The 15,468-nt window shown below is 52.0% G+C and overlaps 1 protein-coding gene and 2 long non-coding RNA genes across 5 annotated transcripts; 2 read left to right on the top strand and 1 right to left on the bottom strand.

The window, feature by feature from the left end:
- Window positions 1–1,238: 1,238 nt before the first annotated feature.
- Window positions 1,239–11,864, top strand: LOC128072972 (SH2B adapter protein 1-like). Its single transcript, XM_052667227.1, has 10 exons — window positions 1,239–1,629; window positions 1,689–2,295; window positions 3,158–3,251; window positions 5,116–5,207; window positions 6,098–6,156; window positions 6,290–6,373; window positions 8,567–8,733; window positions 9,457–9,628; window positions 10,843–10,906; window positions 11,729–11,864. The coding sequence occupies exons 1-10, from the start codon at window positions 1,239–1,241 to the stop codon at window positions 11,745–11,747; spliced, it is 1,749 nt and encodes a 582-aa protein (XP_052523187.1). The 3' UTR covers window positions 11,748–11,864.
- Window positions 2,507–2,784, bottom strand: LOC128072985 (uncharacterized). Its single transcript, XR_008202574.1, has 2 exons — window positions 2,685–2,784; window positions 2,507–2,552 (listed from the first exon to the last, which is right to left on the bottom strand). It is a non-coding gene; the product is annotated as an uncharacterized LOC128072985 (long non-coding RNA).
- On the top strand, window positions 6,863–8,455 carry LOC128072984 (uncharacterized). Of its 3 annotated transcripts, XR_008202571.1 has the most exons (4): window positions 6,863–6,940; window positions 7,530–7,783; window positions 7,977–8,025; window positions 8,160–8,455. It is a non-coding gene; the product is annotated as an uncharacterized LOC128072984 (long non-coding RNA). The 3 variants fall into 3 exon arrangements; XR_008202570.1 differs by lacking the exons at window positions 6,863–6,940; window positions 7,530–7,783 and adding an exon at window positions 7,085–7,223 and having other exon boundaries at window positions 8,160–8,452; XR_008202573.1 differs by lacking the exons at window positions 6,863–6,940; window positions 7,977–8,025 and adding an exon at window positions 7,094–7,162 and having other exon boundaries at window positions 8,160–8,454.
- Window positions 11,865–15,468: the final 3,604 nt, after the last annotated feature.

The following is a 15,468-nucleotide window of genomic DNA, read 5'->3' as shown; positions in this document are numbered from 1 at the left end:
GACCCCAAAATAGCAGAAACGGTACCGAAAATGCTGATTTTGAGGCTGAAAATACTGATTTTGGGAGTGAAAATTGCAGGAACGGTACAAAAAATGCGGATTTTGGGACTGAAAATGCTGATTTTGAGAGTGAAAATAGCAGAAACGGTATCAAAAAGGCTGATTTTGGAACTGAAAATACCAATTTTGGAACTGAAAATAGCAGAAATGGTACAAAAAATTCTGATTTTGGGGCTGGAAATACTGATTTGGGGACTGAAAATGGCAGAAACGGTACCGAAAATGCGGATTTTGAGGCTGAAAATGGTGATTTTGGGGCTGAAAATGCCAATTTTGGGGCTGAAAACAGCAGAAACGGTACCAAAAATGCTGATTTTGGGGCTGAAGAGGCCAGGAACGGTGTGGAATATGCGAAAATTGGGGCTGAAAATGGTGATTTTTGCACAGGATGTGGGAAAATGGGGATGGAGAGCGGCCAAATCGGGGCGGAAAGCGGCGGATTTGGGGCTGAAAATGCCAAAATTGGGGCTGCGAGAAGCGGATTCGGCGCTGGAAGATTGGGATTTGGGTCTGAAAACGGCGAATTTGGGAGTGAAAATAGCAGATTTGGGTCTGAAAATGGCAGGATTGAAACTGAAAATTGCAGATTTGGGTCTGAAAATGGCAGGATTGTGACTGAAAATATCAGAATGAGGAGTGAAAAGGGATTTGAGAGCGAAGGCCTCCGAATTGGGGGCGGAAAACGTCAGATTTGGCACCGAGGCGTTGAAAGGGGGAGCTGAAAATCTGCGGTTGGGCACTGAAAATACCAGAAATGGGACTGAAGATATGGAAATTGGGACTGAAAATAGCAGAATTGGGGGCTGAAGATACCAGAATTGGGGCTGAAAATATCAAAATTGGGGCTGAAAATACCAGAAATGGGACCGAGAACAGCAGAATTGGGACTGGAAACACCAAAATAGGGACTGAAAACACCAGAATTGGGGCTGAAAATACCAGAATCAGGACTGAAAATACCAGAATTGGGGCTGAAAATACCAGAATTGGGACTGAAAATACCAGTATTGGGACTGAAAATATCAAAATTGGAGCTGAAAACATCAAAATTGGGACTGAAAATACCAGGATCGGTACGGAAAAGCTCTGTTTTGGTGCTGAAAATGTCAAGTTTGGTACCGAAAGCGGCCGATTTGGGGCTGAAAATGCCAAATTTGGAACTGAAAATACCAAAATCGATGGTGAAAATGGGCAGTTTGGCGCTGAACTCGGATTTGGGGCCGAAAAATGCCAAATTCCGTTCAGAAATGCTTCACTTCAGTGCTGGGAGCATCCGGCTTGGGGCTGAAAATGCCGAATTTGGGGCTGAAAATGCCCAGTTTGGGGCTGAAAATGAGCGACCTGGATCTGAAAATGCCCATTTTGGGTATGAAGACGCCCGATTTGGGTCCAAAAATGCCCAATTTGGGGCCGAAAACACCCGATTTGGGGCCGAAAATGAGCGACCTGGATCTGAAGATGTCAGTTTTGGGTCTGAAAACGCCCCATTTGGGACTGAAAACGCCCGATTTGGGTCCAAAAATGCCCAATTTGGGGCTGAAAATGAGCGACCTGGATCTGAAGATGTCGGTTTGGGGTCCAAAAATGCCCAATTTGGGTCCAAAAACGCCCAATTTGGGGCCGAAAAGCCCCGCTTTGCTTCCGAACCCCCCAAACACCCCCCGGCCCCCCAAATTTGCCCCGACCCGCCCCCAATCTGCCCCAATCTGCCCCACAGCCCCGAATGCTTCGACTCGACCTCCGCCTTCTCCTCCTTCTGCTCCGTGGCTCCTTTCACCGGCGCCCACCGCCCTCGGGGGGGGTCCGAGCCCCCCAACCCCCCCCCCCCACCCCATCCCCCCCTTCCTCCGACCCCAAAACCGAAGCCTTCGTCCCCAAACTCAACCCGGACGACCCCAAAGCCGTCGACCCCAAACCCAAAAGCCGCAAACGTTTCTCCTTACGCAGCGTGGGCCGAAGCGTCCGCGGGATTTTACAATGGAAAACCAACCCCGAAAATCCACCGGATCCAAGGAATCCTTCGACCCAAGGATCGGGAAACCAAGAAGGGAATCCTGGGATCCGATGGGATCGGTTACGGATCGGCAAAGCACGGAGCCCAAGGAGGGGGGGGCTGCCCGGTTTGGTGCTGCCCGAAACCGGGGGTCCCGGGGGGGGGCAGGGGGAGGAGGTGCCGGGTGATGCTGCGGCGCGAGGCCCACGGCGACGTGCTGGAGCTCTAACGTGCCCCCCAAGGTGAGAAATGGGGGGTGGGAGGGCAGCTGCCCCACTTATCGGCCCCTTTCTGTCCCATTTTCAGCCCCATTTCCATTTTCAACCCTATTTCCATCCCATTTTCAGCCCCATTTTCATCCCATTTCCATTTTCAGCCCCATTTTCAGCCCCGTTTCCATTTTCAACCCCATTTCCATCTCATTTTCAGCCCCATTTCCATCCCATTTTCAGCTCTATTTTCAGCCCCATTTCCATCCCATTTTCAGCCCTATTTTCAGCTCTATTTTCAACCACATTTCCATCTTATTTCCATCCCATTTTCAGCCTTATTTTTCAGCCCCATTTTTAGTCCAAATTTCAGCCCTATTTTCAGCCCTATTTTCAGCCTTGTTCTCAGCCCGATTTTCAACCCCATTTCCATCCCATTTTCAGTCCAATTTTCAGCCCTATTTTCAGCCCCATTTCCATTTCCAACCCCATTTCCATCCCACTTTCAGCCCTATTTTCAGCTTTATTTCCATCCCATTTTCAACCCCATTTCCATCCCATTTTCAGCCCTATTTTCAGCCCTAATTTCCGTCCCATTCCCCCCCATTTCCCCCCGAATTTCTGCCCCCATTTCCTCCCCATTTCCCCCCCCATTTCCCCCCGAATTTCTGCCCCATTTCCTCCCCATTTCCCCCCATTCCCCCCCATTTCCCCCCCCATCTCCCCATTTCCCCCCATTCCCCCCCCATTTCCCCCCATTTCCCCCCCCCATCTCCCCATTTCCCCTCCATTCTCCCCCCATTACACCCCCATTTCCCCCCCCATCTCCGCATTTCCCCCCGATTCCCCATTCCCCCCCTTCCCCCCCCCCAATCTTTCTCTCCTCCCCCCCCAGGCTCCCCACCCCCCAGCTCTCGGTTCCTTGCTGCTCCCTTTCGGCCGCTTTGAGCCCCGCCGGCCCGGGCCGGGGCCGCTCCGTTCTGCTCCGGGTTCGTTTGGGGTTGAAAAACCGAGATTTTGGGGCAGGGGGGAAATTAAATTGGGGGGGGGGGGGGGAGGGGGGGGATGGGGGGACCGGGGGAGGAGGGGAAGAAGGAGATTTGGGGTCGATTTGGGGATTTGGAGGGGGGATTTGGAGGGGGGATTGGGGGCTTTTTAAGGGAGATTTGGGGGATTTGGGGTCCAATTTAGGGGGGATTTGGGGCATTTTGGGGGATTTTGGGGGATTTTGAGGGGATTTGGGGGATTTGGGGTCCAATTTAGGGGGGATTTTGGGGTCGATTTGGGGCATTTTGGGGGGATTTGGGGTCCAATTTAGGGGGGATATGGGGGGGGGGATTGGGGGATTTTGGGGGCATATAGGGGGAATTTGGGGGATTCTGGGTCCAACTTAGGGGGGGTTTGGGGGTCAATTTGGGGCAATTTGAGGGGGATTGGGGGCATTTTGAGGGGGATTTGGGGCATTTTGGGTCCAATTCAGGGGGATTTGGGTCGATTTGGGGGATTTCGGGGGGATTTGGGGCATTTTAGGTCTAATTGGGGGCAATTTGGGGAATTTGGGGTCGATTTGGGGCATTTTGGGGGATTTGGGGCATTTTGGGGTCAACTGGGGGCAATTTGGGGCGATTGGGGGGGGGATTGGGGACGTTTTGGGTCCAATTTAGGGGGAATATGGGAGGATTTCGGGGATTTGGGGTCCAATTTAGGGTGAATATGGGGTCGATTTGGGGCATTTTGGGGGGATTTGGAGCATTTTGGGTCCAATTTAGGGGGGATTTGGGGTCGATTTGGGGCAATTTGGGTCCAATTGGGGACAATTTAGGGGGGATTTGGGGACGATTTTGGGCAATTTGGGGGGATTTGGGGCATTTTGGGGTCAATTGGGGGCAATTTGGGGGAATTTGGGGGTCAATTTGGGGCATTTTGGGGGATTTGGGGTCGATTGAGTCCAATTTAGGGGGGATTTGGGTCCAATCTGGGGGGGATTTGGAGGGGATTTGTGTCATTTTGGGGGGATTTGGGAGATCTGGGGTCCAATTTTGGTGGGATTTTGGGGGGCATTTGGGGATTTGGAGTCCAATTTAGGGGGGATTTGGGGGGGATTTGGGGGATTTGGGGGGCATTTTGGGGGGATTTGGGGGATTCTGGGTCCAACTTAGGGGGGATTTGGGGTCGATTTGGGGCAATTTGAGGGGGATTGGGGGGATTTTGAGGGGGATTTGGGGCATTTTGGGTCCAATTCAGGGGGGATTTGGGGTCAATTTGGGGCATTTTGGGGGGGGATATGGGGGGGGATTTGGGGTCCAACTTAGGGGGGGATTTGGGGGGGATTGGGGGCTTTTTAAGGGGGATTTGGGGGATTTTGGCTCCAATTTTGGGGGGATTTGGGGGAATTTGGGGTCCAATTCAGGGGGGATTTGGGTCGATTTGGGGGACTTGGGGGGATTTGGGGCAATTTGGGTCCAATTGGGGGCAATTTGGGGGGATTTGGGGTCAATTTGGGGCATTCTGGGGGATTGGGGTCGATTGGGTCCAATTTAGGGGGAATTTGGGGCCGATTTGGGGCATTTTGGGGGAATTTGGGGCATTTTGGAGGGGTTTGGGGCAATTTGGAGGGGATTTGGGAGCATTTAGGGGGCAATTCAGGGCATTTTGGGGGGATTTGGGCAGTCTGGGAGGGATTTTAGTCATTTTGGGGGGGGATTTGGGCATTTTGTGCAATTTTGGGGCCATTTTGTTCCGGTTCGGTGGCATTTTTGGGGTGATTTTGAGGTGGTTTTGAGGCCTGAAACCCGAATTTGGTCATTTGGGGTCATTTTTGGGTGAAAATGGGGGGTTTTTGGGTCCTGGCAGCTGCAGAATTCCCTGGAAGTGGTCCTGGAAGCTCCAGATGCGGTGACGGCAGCCGCGTGGCTCGGGGACATCCAGGGCTCCATCGGGGCCGGGTGAGACCCAAAATCCCCTTTTTTCTCCCCAAAACCCCATTATTCCCCCTAAATCCCCATTTCCCCTCCCAAAATCCCTATTATTTCCCATTAAATCCCCATTTTTCCCCCTAAACTCCCATTATTTCCCCTAAATCCCCATTTTTCCTCCAAAATCCCCATTATTTCCCCTAAATCCCCATTATTCCCCCCCAAGACCCTGTTATCCCCCCAAAATCCCCATTTCCCCCCCCCAAACCCCCATTATTTCCCCTAAATCCCCATTTCTCCCTCCAAAATCCCCATTTTTCCCCCCAAAATCCCCACTTTTCCCCCAAAATCCCCATTATTTCCCCTAAACCTTCATTCCCCCCCCATACCCCCATTATTTCCCTTAAATCCCCATTATTTCCCCCCAAAATCCCTATTATTTCCCCTAAATCCCCATTTCCCCTCCCAAATCCCCATTATTTTCCATTAAATCCCCATTTTTCTTCCTAAACCCCATTATTTCCCCTAAACCTTCATTTCCCCTCCCAAACCCCCATTATTTCCCCTAAATCCCCATTTCCTCCCCCAAAATCCCCATTATTTCCCCTAAACCCCCATTATTTCCCCCCAAACCCCCATTCTTTCCCCCAAAATCCCCATTATTTCCCTTTAAATCCCCATTACCCCCCCAAAACCCCATTATTTCCCCTAAATCCCCATTTTTCCCTCAAAACCCCATTTCCTCACCCCAAAATCCCCATTTTTTTTTCCTAAATCCCAATTATCCCCACCCCAAACTCCCATTTCCCCCCCAAAACCCCCATTATTTCCCCTTAAATCTCCATTTCCCCCTCATTTCCCCCCCTTTCCCCCGCCCCCCCCCCCCAATTTTGGGTCTAAATCCTGCATTTTCGGTTCAGCAGCGACGATCCTCCCCCCCCTCCCCCCCCTCCGGACATCACGGAGCCATCAGCCCACGGTGAGAGACCCCAAAAGCGCCTCTTTTCACCCCAAAAATCCACCCCCCCCTTCAAAAATCCCCATTTCTGTGGGGTATTTGGACCCAAAACTCCAAGAATTCAACCCAAAATGCCCCCTCTCCCCCCCCCCAGGTGCTTATGGGGGGCTGGCTGAGCTGCCCCCCCCCGAGCTGCCTCCCCGAGCCCCCATAGAGGACGGGGATCCCGATGGTGCAGGTAAGGGGGGGGGGGGGGCTGGGGGGGGCGCATTTTGGGGCCGTTTCTGCCTTTTTGGGCACTTTTGGGGTCTTGGGAGAAACCCCATAGGAACCCCATAGGGACCCCATAGAAACCCCATAGGAATCCCATAGGGACCCCATAGGGACCCCATAGAAATCCCATGGGGACCTCATAGGGACCCCATAAGAACCCCATAGGGACTCCATAGGAATCCCATAGGGACCCCATAGGAACCCCATAGAAACCCCATAAGAACTCCATAGCAATCCCATAGGGACCCTATAGGAACCCCGTAGAAATCCCATGGGGACCTCATAGGGACCCCATAAGAACCCCATAGGGGCTCCATAGGAATCCCATAGGGACCCCATAAGAACCCCATAGGGACCCCATAGAAACCCCATAGGGACCCCATAGGAACCCCATAGAAACCCCATGAGAACTCCATAGGAATCCCATGGGGACCCCATAAGAACCCCATAGAAATCCCACGGGGTCCCTCTGTGTCTCTATGAGTCCCTATGGGTTCCTATGTATCCCTATGGGGTTCCTATGGGGTTTGGGGTCCCTATGTGTCCCTGTGAGTCCCTGTGTGTCCCTATGGGGTTTCCTATGGGGTTCCTATGGGGTTCCTATGGGATTTGGGGTCCCTATGTGTCCCTGTGAGTCCCTGTGTGTCCCTATGGGGTTCCTATGGGGCTCCTATGGGGTTCCTATGGGATTTGGGGTCCCTGTGTGTCCCTATGTGTCCATATGGGTTCCTATGGGATTCCTATGGGGTTTGGGGTCCCTGTGTGTCCCTATGTGTCCCTATGAGTCCCTATGGGTCTCTGTGTGTCCCTATGGGGTTCCTATGGGGGTCCTATGGGATTTGGGATCCTTGTGTGTCACTATGAGTCCCTATGGGGTTGCTATGGGGTTTGGGGTCATGTGTGTCCCTATGGGGTTCCTATGGGATTTGGGGTCCCTAAGAGTCCCCATAGGTTCCTATGGGGTTCCTATGGGGTTCGATATCCCTGTGTGTCCCTATGAGTCTCTATGGGGTTCCAATGTGTCCCTATGGGTCCCTATGTGTCCCTATGGGTTTCTATAGATCCCTGTGTCCCTATGGGTTTCCTATGGGTCCCTATAGGGTTCCTATGGGGTTTTGGAGTCCCTGTGTGTCCCTATTTGTCCCTATGGGTTTCCTATGGGACCCTGTGTGTCCCTATGGGTTTCCTATGGGTCCCTATAGGGTTCCTATGGGGTTTTGGGGTCCCTGTGTGTCCCTGTGTGTCCCTATTTGTCCCTATGGGTTTCCTATGGGTCCCTATAGGGTTCCTATGGGGTTTTGGGGTCCCTGTGTGTCCCTGTGTGTCCCTATGTGTCCCTATGGGTTTCCTATGGGTCCCTGTGTGTCCTTATGGGGTTCCTATGGGTCTCTGTGTGTTTCTATGTGTCCCTATTTGTCCCTATGTGTCCCTATGGGTTCCTATGGGTTCCTACGGGTCCCTGTGTGTTCCTATGTGTCCCTATGTGTCCCTGTGGGGTTCCTATGGGTCCCTATGGGGTTCCTATGGGGTTTTGGGTCCCTGTGTGTCCCTATGGGTTTCCTATGGAGTTCCTATGGGTCCCTATGTGTCCCTATGTGTCCCTATGTGTCCCTATGGGTTTCCTATGGGTTCCTATTGGGTCCCTATGTGTCCCTATGGGTTCCTGTGGGTCATTATGGGGTTCCTATGGGGTTTTGGGGTCCCCGTGTGTCCCTGTGAGTCCCTATGGGGTTCCAGTGTGTCCCTATGAGTCCCTATGGGGTTCCTATGGGTCCCTCTGTGTCCCTATGTGTTCCTATGGGTCCCTATGTGTCCCTATGGGTCCCTATGGGTCCCTATGTGTCCCTATGGGTCCCTCTGTGTCCCTATGTGTCCCTATGGGTCCCTATGTGTCCCTATGTGTCCCTATGGGTCCCTATGGGTCTCTGTGTGTCCCTATGGGTCTCTATGTGTCCCTATGTGTCCCTATGGGTCCCTATGTGTCCCTATGGGTCTCTATGTGTCCCTATGGGTTCCTATGGGGTTTTGGGGTCCCTGTGTGTCCCTATGGGTTTCCTATGGGTTTCCTATGGGTCCCTGTGTGTCCCTATGGGGTCCCTGTGTGCTCTGTGCTTGCCGTGGGGCTGACGTGTGCTTGTTGTGGGTCGGTGTCCCGCAGTGGGGCTGCTGGAGCACCCCTGGTTCCACGGCACGCTGTCACGGCTGCGCGCGGCGCAGTTGGTGCTGGCAGGCGGCGCCGGGGCGCATGGCGTTTTCCTGGTGCGGCAGAGCGAGACGCGGCGCGGGGAATTCGTGCTCACCTTCAACTTCCAGGGCAAGGCCAAGGTCCGACCCCCTAATCCAGCTCTTAATCTCTGTAATCCCGCTCCTAATCCACATAATCCCACTCCTAATCCCCAAAATCCGCTCCTAAACCCTGTAATCCCACTCTTAATCCCCATGATCCCACTCCCAATGCCTATAATCACGCTCCTAATCCACATAATCCCGCTCCTAATCCCCAAATTCTGCTCATAATCCCTGTAATCCCACTGCTAATCCCCATAATCTTGCTCCTAATCCCTGTAATCTCGCTCCTAATCCTTGTAATCCACTCACAATCAATGTAAATCTGGCTCCAAATGCCCGTAATCCCTCTCATAATCCATGTAAATCCACTCTTAACCCCGGTAATCCCACTCCTTATTCTGTAATCCTGTTCCTAATCCACAGAATCCTTCTTATCCCCATAATTCTGCTCCTAATCCCCATAATCCCGCTCCTAGTATTCATAGTCCCAGTCCTAATCCCCATAATCCTACTCCTAATCCCCCTCGCCCCATAATCCCAGCCTCCCCACCCCATAACCCCAGTTCCCACACCCTTATCTCCCATCCCAATCCCTTTAATCCCCCCTTCCCTATAATCCCAGCCTCCCCACCCCTTATCCCCATTTCCTTCACCCTTATCTTCCATCCCAGTCACATGAATCCCCCCCACCCTGTAATCCCAGCCTCCCCACCCCATAATCCCAGCCTGGCGACCCCGTAATCCCTGCTAATCCCGCAGCACCTGCGGCTGTCGCTGAACGAGGAGGCGCAGTGCCGGGTTCAGCACCTCTGGTTCCAGAGCATCTTCGACATGCTGGAGCATTTTCGGGTCCATCCCATCCCATTGGAATCTGGGGGCACCAGCGACGTCACCCTGGTCAGCTACGTGGTGGCTGCCCAGAGACCCCCGGGTGAGGGGATGGGGGGCGGTGGGGGGTGGTTGGGGGGCAGGGGAAGGGGTTATGGGGGCGTTTAGGGGGTGGGGGGGGTCTTAAGGGGATGGGGGATGGGATTAGGGGGGTGTATAGGGGGTGGAGGGTGGGATTATGGGGGTTATGGGGGCGTTTAGGGGATGGGGAGTGGAATTACGGGGGTCTTGAGGGGATGGGGGTGGGATTATGGTGTCTTAAGGGGATGGGGATGGAATTATGGGGGTCTTAAAGGGGTTGGGAGTGGCATTATGGGGGTTATGGGGGCGTTTAGGGGGTGGGGAGCTGAATTATGGGGGTGTTAAGGGGTTGGGGGATGGGATTATGGGGGTCTTGAGGGTTGGGGGTGGGATTATGGGGGTTATGGTTTTTTTTAGGGGGTGGGAGGTGGAATTATGGGGGTGATGGTGGTGTTTAGGGGGTGGAATTCTGGGGGTCTTAAGGGGATGGGGGGAATTATGGGGGCCTTTAGGGGGTGGGGGGTGTGATTATGGGAGTCTTAAGGGGATGGGGGTGGAATTATAGCAGTGTTTAGGGGGTGGAGGGTGGGATGATGGGGGTTACAGGGGATGGGGGGTGGGATTATGGCAGTATTAAAGGGGCTGGGGTAGGATCATGGGGTTTATGGGGGCGTTTGGGGGGGTGGCTGAATTATGGGGGTGTTAAGGGAATGGGGGGGTGGGATTATGGGGGTTATGTGGGTGCTTAGGGGTGGGGGGTGGAATTATGGGGGTCTTAAGGGGGTGGGGGTGGGATTAGGGGGGTATTAAAGGGGTTGGGAGTGGGATTATGGGGGTTATGGGGGCATTTAGGGGGTGGGGGGTGGGATTATGGGGGACACAAGGGGACGAGGGTGGGATTATGGGGGTTATGGGGTTATTTAGGGGGTGGGGGATGGCATTATGGGTATCTTAAGGGGATGGGGGTGGGATTATAGGGGCTATGGGGGTGTTCAGGGGATGGGGGGTGGGATTATGGGGGTCTTAAGGGGGTGGGATTATGGGGGTTATAAGGGTGTTTAGGGGGCGGGGAGATGGGATTAGGTGGGATTATGGGGTTATGGGGCCAGGGATGGGATGGTGTGGGATTACAGCAGTGGGATTATGGGATTCTGGGCCGTATGCAGATAAAGGCAATGTGGGTTTAGGGGGGTTATGGGATTAAGGCAGGGATTATGCCCCATTCCCCCCCCCCAGATTACCATGGGACGCCCCCCCCAGGCCGGGAGTGCTCCGGCAGCCGCTGCGACGCCGCCCCTGAGTGAGTGCTGGCCCCCCATAATCCCATAATGCCATAATCCCATAACCCTATAATCCTATAATCCCATAATGCCATTGTCCCATTATCCCATAATCCCATAGGCCAATAACCCCAATGTCCCATAATCATATAAACCCATCACCCCACAATCCCATATTCCCATAATCCCGTAGTCCCTTCACCCCATAATCCCATCATCCCATAGTCCCATAATCCCAAAGTCTCATAATCCCATCACCCCATAGCCCCATAATCCAATCACCCCATAGTCCCATAATCCCAAAGTCCCATAATCCCATCACCCCATACCCCCATAATTCCATGACCACATAGTCCTATAATCCCATACCCCCATAATCCCCTAACTCCATAGTCCCATAATCCCATAAGCCCATAATTCAATAACCCCATAGTCCCATAACCCCATAATCACATAGTGCCTTAACTCCGTTGTCCCATAACCCTGTAACATTACAATCCTATAATCCGATAATCCCATAATGCCATTACCCCAAAATCCCATAACCCCATAGTGCCGTAATCCCATAAACCCATAATCCTATAACCACATAGTCCCATAATCCCACTGTCCCATAACCCCATAATACCACAATCCTATAATCCCATAATCCCATAGAGTAATAATCCCGTAATCCCATAACCCCGTAACACCATTGTTCCATAACCCCATAATACCATAATCCTATAATCCCATAACCCCATAACTCCATAATCCCATAAACCCCCAAGCCCCATAGTCCCATAACCCCGTAACTCCATTGTCCCATAATCCCTCTCCTCAGCTCTCTGTCCCCCCCATAGGGCCGAGCACCTCTCATAGGGGGGCCTCGTCGTGGATTATGGACCCCCCAAACCGGAGTAAGGCCTCGCACCTCAGAATTTGGGGACCCCAACCTGGATTATGGGCATCTCAATCCGGATTATGGACACCCCAACCCGGATTATGGGCTCACACCCCGGATTAATGGCTCACACCCCAGATTATGGGCACCAAGACCCAGATTAAGGACACCTCGACCCAGGTTGTGGACACCATGACCCAGATTACGGGCATCTCAATACATATTATGGACACAAAGACCCAGATTATGGGCTCACATCCCAGATTATGGGCACCTCAACTCGAATTATGGGCTCCACAACCCGTATTATGGGCCTCTCAGTCCTGATTATGGGCTCACACAATGGATTATGGGCACCTCAACCCAGATTATGGGATGACATCCCAGAATGTACGCATATCATCCCGGATTATGGACATCTCAATCTGGATTATGGACACCCTTACACAGAATATGGGCACCTCAACTCGAATTATGGACATCCTGACCCAGATTGTGGTCACCCTGACTCAGATTACGGGCTCAAACCCTGGATTAAGGGCACCCTGAGCGGATTATGGGCAGTTCAATCCAGATTATGGGCTCACATCCCATATTATGGGCACCCTAACCGTGATTATGGACACCCCACCCTGGATTATGGTCTCCTTGACCCAGATTATGGGCATCTCAGTCTGGATTATGGACACCCTGAAGCAGATTATGGGCACCCCAACCTGGATTATGGTTACACTCCCCGGATTTTGGGCACCTCAGCTCGGATTATGGACACCCCGGCTCAGATTATGGGCACCCCATCCCGGATTATGGGCATCTCAATCCGGATTATGGTCACCCCAACCCAGATTATGGGTGCCTCAACTCTGATTATGGGCACTCTGATCCTGATTATAGACTCAAACCCAGATTATGGGCACCCCAACTCAGATTATGGGCTCAAGCCTCGGATTATGGGCACCCCAACTGGGATTAGGGGCCCCTCAATCCGGATTATGGGTTCATACCCTAGATTATCGGCACCATGACCCATATAATGGACACCCCAACCTGGATTATGGGCCCTCAATCCAGATTATGGATTCCTCCCCCCCTCAGGAAAATAAGGCAAAAAACACCAAAATGGGTGAAAGCGCCGTTTGTACAGAATTGCAATTTTCAAAGAAAATGACAAAAATGAACCCAAAACGTTTGGGGCTGTTTTTTGGGCTGAGATTTGGGATTACTTGGGGGCCTTTTTGGGATTATTTTGGGTTTTTGGGAGGGAAATTTGGGACTTTTGTGGGCAGTTCAAGGAAAATTTGGGATTATCTGGGATTCTTTGGGGGAAATTTGGGCCTTTTGAGGGGCAATTTGGGGGAAATTGGGATTATCTGGGTTTATTTGGAGCTTCTCTGAGGTCATTTGGGGAAAATTTTGGGGTGAATCTGGGAATTTTGGGGGAAATTTGGGGTTTTGGGGGGAAATTTGGTATTATTTGGGGGATTATTTGGGGAAATTTTGGGGATTTGGGGGGCAATTTGGGATTTTTTGGGATTATTTGGGGAAATTTGCGGCTTTTTGGCGGCAATTTGGGGCAATTTGGGATTATCTGGGATTATTTGGTGCTTTTTTGAGGTTATTTGGGGGAAATTTTGGGGTGAATCTGGGATTATTTGGGGGAAAAATCGAGGCTTTTTTAGGGTAATTTGGAGGAATTTGGGGGTTTGGGAGGAATTTTGGGTGGAATTTTGGGGGTAATTGGGTTATTTAGGGGAAATTTGGGGATTATTTGGGGGAAATTTGGGGGAACTTGGGATTATTAGAGGGAAAAATGGGAATTTGGGGGGAATTTTGGGGCGAATCTGGGAATATTTGGGGGAAAATTGGGGATTTTGGGGGAAATTCAAGGGAAATCTGGGATTATTTGGGGGATTGTTGGGAGCAATTTGGGGAAATTTGGGGCATTTTGGGGGGAACTTTGGGGGAAATTGGGATTATTTGGGGGAAAATTTGGGATTTTGGGGGCAACTTGGAGGAATTTGGGGTTTATTTTGGATAATTTTGAGGGGATTTGGGGTTGTTCTGGGAAAATTAGGAGCATTTGGGGAGCGATTTGGAGGGATTTGGGATTATTTGGGGGAAATTGGAGGGGGTTCTCTGGGGCTGTTTGGGGGCAAATTGGAATTATTCGGGATTTTTTACGGTTATTTGGTGTTTTGGGGGGAAATTTTAGGATGATATTGGATTATTTTGGAAAAATAAGGGGCGGTATGAAAACATCGCTTATTTTCCTGGAAATCCCTGTTTTTAACTTTAAATAGCGCTTATTTTCATAGAAATCCCTGTTTTGTTTCTGATGTCCAGCCTGAATCTCCCCTGCCGCAGCTTGAAGCCATTCCCTCTGCTCCTATCAGTAATGAGAGCAGAGGCCGACCCCCAGCTCACTGCAGCCTCCCTTCAGGCAGTCATAGAGAGCAGTGAGGTCTCCCCTGAGCTCCTCTTCTCCAGGCTGAACATTCCCAGCTCCTTCAGCCTCTCCTCATCAGCCCTGTGCTCCAGACCCCTCACCAGCTTTGTTGCCCTCCTCTGAATGCATTCCAGGGCCTCAATGTCTTTCTTGCAGTGAGGGGCCCAAAACTGGACACAGCACTCGAGGTGCGGCCTCACCAGTGCTGAATACAGGGGAACAATCACCTCTCTGCTCCTGCTTGCAGCGCTGTTTCTGATGCAAGCCAGGCTGCCATTGGCCTTCTTGGCCACCTGGGCACACTGTGGGCTCATGTTGAGCCCAGCATCCATCAATACCCCCAGGTCCATTTCCTCTACGCCGTCCTCCAGCCACACCGCCCCAAGCCTGTAGCGTCGCCTGGGGTTGTTGTGGCCCAAGTGCAGGACCCGGCATTTGGCCTTGTTGAAACTCATCCCATTGGCTTCAGCCCAGCTCTCCTGCCTGTCCAGATCCCTCTGCAGGGATCCCTCGCTACCCCCAGGCAGATCCACACTTCCAGCCCATTTGGTGTCATCTGCAAATTTACTGAGGCTGCACTCGATGCCCTCGTCCAGGTCATCAATCAAGATATTGAAGAGGACAGGCCCAGCACCGACCCCTGGGGAACACCACTCGCGACCGGTCGCCAGCTGGATTCAACTCCATTCACCACCACTCTCTGAGCTCGGCCCTCCAGCCAGCGCCTCATCCAGCCCAGAGTGCACCCATGCAAGCCTCGGGCTGCCAGCTTCTGCAGGAGAATGCTGTGGCAGACAGTGTCAAAGGCTTTGCTGAAGTCTAGGTAGAGCACAGCAACAGCCTTTCCCTCATCCACCAGATGGGTCACTAGATCATAGAAGGAGATCAGGTTGGTCGAACAGGACCTGCCCTTCGCAAACCCAAGCTGGCTGGGCCTGATCCCCTCCCCGGTCACCCCGCACATGCCGCATGGTCTCCCTCAAGACAATCTGCTCCATCACCTTCCCTGCTGTAGGGGAATGCTAACCTGCTGAGGTACCTACTTTGTTCCCCATATCTGCCCATTTATAGCTTACTAATAGTGATAGATGCTAAAAATGTCTCTGTGTGAGATCTGAGAAGTGAAGAAAGAGGATGATTTTATCTTCAGGGACGAAAAAAAAAAAGACATCATGCATGAAATAAGGTATCAGACCTGCTTTGTGTATTATCTTTTGAGACTGTGTCTTTGTAATGAAGGATCCTAGCAGAGT

Source organism: Tympanuchus pallidicinctus, unplaced genomic scaffold (genome assembly GCF_026119805.1).
Source record: "Tympanuchus pallidicinctus isolate F22 unplaced genomic scaffold, pur_lepc_1.0 scaffold78, whole genome shotgun sequence".
In the NCBI taxonomy this organism is placed as follows: Eukaryota; Metazoa; Chordata; class Aves; order Galliformes; family Phasianidae; genus Tympanuchus; species Tympanuchus pallidicinctus.
The sequence above is the reverse complement of the archived record's forward strand: the minus strand, read 5'-3'. Positions and strand labels throughout refer to the sequence as shown.

Excerpts from the sequence above, each read along its gene's own strand:
- LOC128072972 (XM_052667227.1), top strand. The coding sequence starts at position 1,239 with ATGGTGAAAATGGGCAGTTTGGCGCTGAACTCGGATTTGGGGCCGAAA. Across the intron at positions 3,252-5,115 it reads GCCGCTCCGTTCTGCTCCGG|CTGCAGAATTCCCTGGAAGT; the intron begins GTTCGTTTGGGG and ends GGGTCCTGGCAG. Across the intron at positions 5,208-6,097 it reads CAGGGCTCCATCGGGGCCGG|CAGCGACGATCCTCCCCCCC; the intron begins GTGAGACCCAAA and ends TTTTCGGTTCAG.